The sequence below is a fragment of the Amblyomma mixtum genome, chromosome 2 (assembly GCF_055824585.1).
Source record: "Amblyomma mixtum isolate Tamu chromosome 2, ASM5582458v1, whole genome shotgun sequence".
Lineage (NCBI taxonomy): Eukaryota > Metazoa > Arthropoda > Arachnida > Ixodida > Ixodidae > Amblyomma > Amblyomma mixtum.
The window spans coordinates 276,336,089-276,344,591 of record NC_143013.1 but is presented as its reverse complement, the minus strand read 5'-3'; the positions used below and the strand labels follow the sequence as shown (position 1 = coordinate 276,344,591).

At 48.1% G+C, this 8,503-nt stretch overlaps 1 protein-coding gene across 1 annotated transcript; it reads right to left on the bottom strand.

Moving 5' to 3' along the window:
- Positions 1–4,753: 4,753 nt before the first annotated feature.
- Positions 4,754–5,611, bottom strand: LOC149364079 (uncharacterized). The gene has a single exon (XM_089568633.1). The coding sequence runs from the start codon at positions 5,609–5,611 to the stop codon at positions 4,754–4,756; it is 858 nt and encodes a 285-aa protein (XP_089424759.1).
- Between the last annotated feature and the right edge of the window lie 2,892 nt (positions 5,612–8,503).

Genomic DNA, 8,503 nt, shown 5'->3' with positions numbered 1-8,503 from the left:
CCCAGCCGGATTGCGAATTGGCCCCATGTCTCGTCTGCTGCTTTTGCCGACCCCTCAAACATCCTTCTATATTCTGCTGCTGACAACCTCAATCCATCTAGAATACTTTGCTTCATTTTTTTATAGTCCTTTCTTTCTTCGGCTGTCAACGTAGAAAGCAATCCGCGTGCTCTTTCACTCAACTGTGGCAAAACAAGCCCGGCCCGCCACTCAGACGGGACGTCATATGAATCAAGAGTCGCCTCCACATCCTCAAACCACCCGGGCACTAGGAATTCCCGACTCGGCATCGGTGCTAGTACTCCTTTCAATAAGGATGCATATTTTAGGCGCCTATCCTCCTCTGACCTATCTACAGCTAGCGCTCCGCTGTTACCTTCTTCGTGGGACTCAGCCCGCTCTTGGGCTCGCAACTTCTGGCTCTCCAGAATTAATCGTTGCTTTTCTTTTTCTGCTTCAGCAATTTTAAATCGAAGCTCCAGCATTCTCATCTGCTGCTCCGACGCTGTTTCCGCCATGGCGCTACTCAGATCCCCCACCGCGTCACTGGTCACCGCCAACTCCTGCAAGCTTTCTACCCCGTCCGACTCCGCATCTGTGGTGTTAACCTCCCTGTCTCGCAAGTTATATGGCATTGTCATCAACTGCGCCCGACAGGAAACCAAGAGGCACTCGCCTGACTTCTGAAGAGTCGCTCCGCGGTGCTCTCTTCTTCCACAGGTCTGGAGGGACTCGCTTCGGCAGGCCGCTGGCTCCTCAGTGACGTTCTCGGGTCCGCCGTCCACGCCACCGGTCTCGTCCGCCGTCCACCGCTGCTGCTCTCATTCGCCCATCGCTGGAGATCCTGCCGACTGCGCCAGATATGTTTTAGTGCACTGTGTTGTTCGTACCTCGGGATGGTCTCCGAAGTTCTTCTTCTCTCCAGCAACGTGCGGAATAAGATGCAGCCGGTTACTGCCAGACAAGATAGACGATTTTATTTACAAAGCAGGTTATCAGGAGTCTCTCCCCTTGAAGCACACTGAAGCCACGTTTTATACATTTTCAATTCCCTAGGTACCTATCTGGGGAAACTTGGTCGTTCGAACATCGCCAATCACATTTCTTGACGAAACCCGCCCACAAAAGGGCGGAACATCACCCTCTCGCCACCGTGACAAAAAGGCGGGACATTCACACTCTCGCCGGTCCTCCCACGCACAGATGGTCGATTTGTGTATTTTGTTCACCCATCGTTCCGTGGAATTAGGAGTCCTTTGGCGGCAACTAAGGTGATATACACATTCTCGCTGTCAAGTCGGGGCCGTTCGCACCGTGATGGACTCCCTTTCGTTGTCGGTCCGCTGTCGGTTTTGAGCGAACTTGAGAATCCAAACAGACGCGTTTCCGCCGACAGACGATTTAGGGGCCTCCGTCCCCTGGTTACGCCGCCACGCTTTCCCCCCGCCGCAGCCGCCGACACAGGCTGCCGCAAAGGTTAGCCAGCAGTGTCTCTCGGCCGTGAAGGAGGGGGCGACGGCCGTTTCCCGACCTCGAAGGAGAGGGTAAGGAGCCACCGGCGGGCGCACGTGTGCGCGACCAAAACAATTCCCAGAACGGGACACCGGAAGCAAACGCGTACACAAATACACACACACACTCAGCGTGCTGAAACCGGCCGTTATTCACGTAGCCCAGTCCCGCTGGCGCCAACTGTCGTCGCTGCAGACGGCGCGTCGAGCCCAACAACCGTCGTCATCATATTATTACTGGCCCACTTTCTCTCTGTCCTTGCCTTCCTATGACATTAGCAAAACGGAGTTGTGGGAACTACAGTTCAGTTCAGTTCAGTTTATTACCTTAAAAGTCCCCCGTAGGGGCATTACATAAGGGGTGGGTTTTTATACAACAATAAGGATCATGGTAAACAGTTATTGAAAAAATGGTCAGATACAAGTTGCAAAAACGAAGATGGGCAGGTAGTAGAAGCGATTTCGTGGGGAAGGCCGTTCCAGTCTGTGGCAGTTCGGAGAAAAAAATGAAGCAGTGAAGGTGGTGGTCCGGGCACGTGGGCGCGCAACTTGAAGTGGATGGCTGGTTCGAAATGATATGCATGCTGCTGCTGTGATGTATGGTGCTTGATTAAGGGACGAAAAAAAGAACTTGTGGTACAGTGAAAGGCTAGCAATGCGACGTCGACAGAAAAGCGATGATAAACCAGATTCTGCTTTGAGAGATGAAACGCTGATACTATATGAGTACGATGAATGAATACATCTAACAGCGCGATTTTGAACTGATTCTAATGCGTCGGCGAGATATGCTTGGTGCGGATTCCAAATGGGCGACGCATATTCCAGTTTTGGCCTGACAAGTGATTTATAAGCTAGTAATTTGACATGTTCGGGGGCGTTTCGCAGATTACGTTTCAGAAAGCCTAACGTTTTGTTAGCTGCGGCGATAATGTTAGTGACATGTGTGCTCCAAGACAAATCTTGAGAGAGCGTTACACCTAGGTATTTGTAAGACTGCACTAGTTCTAGGGGTGTGTTAAGAATTGTGTAAGGGAAACAAAAGGGACTGCGCCGGCGGGAGAAGTACATGCATTTACATTTGTTGGCATTTAGCGTCATTAGTGAATTGTTGCACCAGTCTGAAACGCTGATTAGATCGTTCTGGAGAGCAGTTTGGTCAGATATGTTTTTGATTGTGCGGTAAATGACGCAGTCGTCTGCGAACATGCCTATATTAGAAGAAATACACTGAGGTAAATCGTTAATGTATATTAAAAACAACAGAGGACCAAGGACAGATCCTTGGGGCACGCCGGAAGTTACTGGGAGGGGTCTAGATAAGTTGATTAAACCTATTTGCGTATGATTGGACAAAAATTCCTGTATCCACATTATAACGTTAGGATCTAGGTTCAGCAGTTGAAGTTTTAGTAACAAGCGCTGGTGAGATACCTTATCAAAGGCTTTCGCAAAATCCAGATAGATTGCGTCAGTTTGCACATTACTGTCCATGTTAGTGTGTAAGTCATGAACAAAAAGAGCTAATTAGGTTTCACAGGAGAAACCTTTGCGGAACCCATGCTGCGAGGGATGAAAAAAATTGTTACAGTCTAAGAAAGAAATAATTTGACAGTAGATGACATGTTCCATGATTTTGCATGGCACGCTTGTTAGGGAGATAGGTCGGCAATTTAATGGAGAGTTTCTGTTACCTGTTTTGTAGACTGGAACGACCTTTCCCACTTTCCAATCATCTGGCATGGTTCCTGAAGAAAGTGACTGGGAGAACTGCAATGACAAGTATGAAGTAACCGTGTGTCTCGTGTTCCTTAGAATTTTAGAGTTAATACCATCAATGCCAAATGATGACGACAGCTTAGTCTTCTGGATTATGGATGAAATTCCGTCTTCACAAAATGTGATGTTTGACATGGTACCTTCTATATTGGAATAAGGAAAAGAAAAGGGCGTTTCGATTTCTTTCGTGAAAACTGGCAAATGCGGAATTGAAAGCGTCGGCACATTCAGCATCGGTAATGGTTTCTTGTAAATCATTGGTGAGAGTGATAGCGCGTTGTGGGTGAGGGTTTATTACTTGCCAAAACTGTCATGGGTTACTGCGCAACAAATTTTGGAAGTGTAGTAGCATAAAATAAACGCTTTGCGCTGCGGATTGCAGTCAAATATTCATCTTCGGCTTCGTAGTAGGTTTGCAATCGGGATGGGTTGTTTTTAGCCGCCCGATAGAGACGCTTTTTTTTATTTTCTAGTCTTTTTAAGGATTTAGTAAACCAGGGTTTTTGGTGGCTGGTGCGAATGTTGACAGTTGGTATATATTTATTAGCCAAATCATTTAACTTATTCTTAAACATCGCCCAGTTATCTTGGATCGTTTGAGTGTGACATGCAGCTTCGAAGCTGGGAAAAAAGGTATCAAGTTCATGATTTATCGCGTCATAATTACCTTTTTCGTAAAGTGTTATAGTTTTCTTTTTTGTCTTATTTGGTGTGACAGGAAATGAGAAGGTAGCATGAATGACATTATGGTCACTAATTCCTCGAATATACGCAACGGAAAGTAGGGCATCCGGGTTATTTGTCAAAATAAGATCCAGAATGTTTTCGGATTCATGCGTGACGCGCGTTGGTTGTGACACTAATTGTGTTAAATTAAAGTTCAAACAGATGTCAATGAAATTCCTTTCCTCTACAGGACCTGCTATTGAAGAAGACGGGAGGTTGCACCAGTCAATGTTTGGGAAGTTAAAATCCCCGAAAAGGAGAATGAAGGCAATTGGACAGCTTGTTGTCAGATGAATTAAGTTATTATTGAGTTCGTTGCAAAAGTCGGATGTGGGATGGGGAGGCCTGTAGCAGACTCCCAGTAGCACTGTTTTTGGTGATGCTCGACAAAGCTTGAAATACCAGAGTATTTCAAGCTTTGATTTGATATTTATCATAGTACATAAAATTTGGTTATGAACGGCTATGAGAACACCACCGCCCCTTGATCCTTCGCGGTCATTTCGAAAAACTTGGAAGTCAGGTAGGTCTGCCAAAACTTCGGTATCGGTGACGTAATTTTTTAGCCAGGTTTCTGTTAAGTAGACCAGATTGCTGCCTGTTGATGATATGATGTTGGACACGAGCTCTCGCTTCGGAAGATAACTGCGAACGTTGGTGTAAACTACGGATAATGAAAGGTTAAATCTAGAGGCGGGTCTTGGTCTGTTTTTTACCTTTAAGGAACGGGATGATTGCTACTGAATTTCTGAGACACTGTTCGAAGCCTCGTCGAAAATGTACCGTTTTGGGCCGATGCACAAGGTTTTGTTAAGTAGAGAGTAAGCTACTGATTTGGAATTAGCGAATGCCAGCAGATGTTTTCTTGCTTTCTGGACGGGGCGAGTGAAGTCTTCGCCTATACTGTATTTTGTTCCTTTCAGCATTCGGCCTTTTGATAGAAGAGCTTCTTTAGTTTTCCAGTGCATGAACTTTACTATTATTGGGCGATTCCGGTCCTCTGAATGTTTCCCTAAATGATGTGCCCGTTCTACGTCTGCGGGGTTAATATCAGTTTGTAAGTTTTCATGACAAATCTGGATGACTAGTTCCTCAGACTGAGCATATGTCTCGTTAGTAGTGGTGTCAGGGATTCCGTAGAAGATCAGATTACAACGGCGTGATCGGTTTTCAGCGTCACCAATGCGAGCCTCTAGCTCTGAAACAAGGTGAGTTGTTTCAGTTGAGGTCGCTTGCAGGGTTTCTATGTCTTGGCGTAGGGGCATGAGGGTCTGATAGTGGGCCTCTAAGTCGATCATGCGGTTGTTAAGGTCGTTTATTGTTTTGTCTGTTGTTGTCAGCTGCACTGTAAGATCCTTTATCTCTTCTACAAGTAGCGCTTGGCCTGCGGTTAGTTTTTGCAATTCGGTCAGGACAGTGTCTAGGTTAGCAGGGCCAGGATTTGTTTCTACATCACCGGATAGGGTTAGTAACAGGCGGACAACATTGGCACATTCAGAAGCAATTGCGACACAACACTGTGGGCTCGGGAGCTGTACCAAGAAGTAATTGCTCGACTTTTTAGCATAGAGTGCGTATGTTTGACTGACCTGCATGGCGAAAGGGAAGCGGTTAGCGAACTGCGCTGTGGCACAGTCTCCGAGCCCACAAAACTGCGTCGACGGTGGCTCCTCATTTATAGCTGGCGGATTGGCTGCTCTTGATGGCGATGAGTCTTTCCAGGGTTGTTCGAGGACAGGCATCTCAGGTTCCAGGAATAAGATTGACGGAAATGGCGATGAGTTGAAACCGGGGAAGGGGTGGCATATGGCCGCCCCATCTTCGTGGCAGTGGAAGGCCCGTCCTGACGAGGCACCCGGAGATACACAAGCCAGGGCGGGTATCAGCAAGTTGCTGATTAGACAGATGATGATCTGCATGCCGAAAGGGAAGCGGTTAGCGAACTGCGCTGTGGCACAGTCTCCGAGCCCACCTACAATTCATTGCAGTAAACAAGCCTTCGGATCAGAATAAGCTGCCGTACTGAATCAGTGTCGCCTGTGATTTAAACATTTCACCTTCCCTGTTTTAATACGAATGTGTTCTGTGCCTATTCGGAGCGAAGTTTCTATTTGTCACCTGTTACAATAAACTTGCAGCAATGCGTCCGAGCAGCAGACGCGTTTAAGTCAAACTCCGGCGTTAATTTCCTCGGTACCCACCGTAATGGCTCAGTGGTTTCAATATTCGGCTTCCTAGGCCCAGGACGTATACTGAAATACCGGTCTCGACTAGCCACGATTGTATGGAGGGCCGATGCATAAAGCACCTGTCTACTGTGCGATAGAAGAGCTCGTTACAGCACCCAAAGTGGAGGAAAATTAACCCGAAGCTCTACACTACGGTGCCCGTTTCTTGCTTCCTTCTTTCCCTCTCTCCTTCGTCCATTTCCTCACGGTACGTTTAAGGTGTCCACTCAGAGTGAGGGAGTTTCTGCGCCCTCTACTTTCGTCAAAACTAACTTATTTGCGCGGAGTTGCTCGCGCACGAAAGCGGAATTCCTGCTTGACAAAGAAAACCTTTAAAACTGATGCCGGCAGAAATGATCCTAGCATCCACACGCGATTACGACTGCCACGAGCGCTTTAGGTGGGCCTGGGCAGTATAACAACCATCAGTAGCGTAGAGGATTTTGTTCCCACGATGAAAAGAAAGCAGTCATCATTTCCAGCACGTAGACGCCAAACTTTCAAATTTCAATTAGAGGACAGCCCAAAGCGTGGTACATTTGCTTCTGCCTGCAGTTGTACGTAACGATTTTTTTTCTCACTGTCACAGAAGTGGCGGCAGCCTGTAAATTACTTTTGTTTGTATAAAACTGATGCGTCCGCGTTTCTTTGTATGTGTCTCGGGAAGAGCAAGAATGCATGCACGCTTTTTTTCAGTTATGTAGACAACCCCTCGCGTTGCGAAAGCGGAGGCGGCTCAAACTCGTCCCCGATACTGCCGGTCTAGAGCTGACCATTAGCGGGAAAGAAGTTGCGGCCTACGTGACTGGCTTTTTGGTTGTGTTTTACTTTTTTGCGTTTCCAAGGTCACCGAATCGAGAGTCGAAGCCTGGGGCTTCTTTTTAGTTGTGCGTTAATTTTTTCCTCCTCAAGATGGCGGCCATGCAGAGTCAAAGTGTAGGTGCCTACGTGCTCTCGGTGCGCTTTTTGGTGTTTTGTTTTTTCGACGCCGACGCTGTGGCGCCGCGAGTGCTCGCTCGCTAGCGCCCGAGGGCTTTAAAAGGGGGCCGTATGGAAACGAACTTGAGTCCGCTCGTCGGTGGAAACGCTGCCGCCGCGAACTCCCGGGTCTCCGAGCCGCCGCACCGCATCCTCGAAACCGCAAGCTGCCCTGGACGGACGTCGCCTTCGGGGGCCGCACTGACTGCGTGTTTGGGATGGACTGCAGCCGCGCTTCCCGGTTGACTGTATGTTTGTTCACCTTCTGACTTTCAATCGACTGTATCTTATTGGCCTCTCACTTATGTTCTGACCTGTGTAGAAATATTCAATGTATAACTTAATTCAGTGTGTTTACTGTTATGTGCTTTCCGCAATTGTTTTGTAGAATGTAAATTACGTGTCTGTGAAAGCTGCCGCATTGTTCAATCGAAGCTATAAACTTTGTTTTGTTGTTGTTTCCTCTTAACACGCCTCGGTCTCAGTCACTACGTTTGCTTACCGGCTACGCCGGGCATCAAACGGCCACCCCCTCATTGTCCGGACTCGGTGATGATGTCGACTAGTCGCCGAAGCCGTGACAATTAACTGGCGTCCGCGACAGGACGTTTGATGCGAAGGGAACGTGGTGAACTGAGAGGGAGACTTGTTGAGGTATTGAACTGTGCCGACTTTATAGAGGTGTCGTGTATCAATAGGATTTGCTTTGTGCTGAGCTTGTAGCTGTGTTATTGAAAGTGTGCTTGGAGATAGAAGCATGGATCTGGAAAGGTTGATATCTATGGGTAGCCAGTTGGGGCTGAAAGGCACTGAGCTCAGAAAATGGGTCGAAGATAAGCAGCGCGAAGAGCGGGCGTTTGCCCGAGAGAGAGCGGAGCAGGAGCGCGCGGCCGCGAAGGCCGCTGACGAACGTCAGATAGAGATTCTGCGTTTAAAAATAGAGTCTGCGACTAAAGAAAGAGGCTAGAGAGAAAGAGCGGGAAAGCCAGCCAACAGAACGTGTGTGCGACGCGATCTGCCGCGTCACCGAATCGGACAGCGAGGGAGCCATTCCTGTTCCGACGCTTGAACAGTCAGAAGCCGAGGGAGATGTGAAGCTTTCTGATGATTTGACGGCGGATCCACGGAGACAGCTCCGAGAAGTGATTTCAGAACACTCTCGCATCTTCTCCGACGTCCCGGGCAAGACGGACTGGGCCGAGTGCCGGTTAGACCTCACTACCCGCACTCCGGTCCAGGTAAGACAATACCCACTTACGTTTTCGACTAGAGAAGCCGTAG

Excerpts from the sequence above, each read along its gene's own strand:
- LOC149364079 (XM_089568633.1), bottom strand. The coding sequence starts at position 5,611 with ATGCAGGTCAGTCAAACATACGCACTCTATGCTAAAAAGTCGAGCAAT.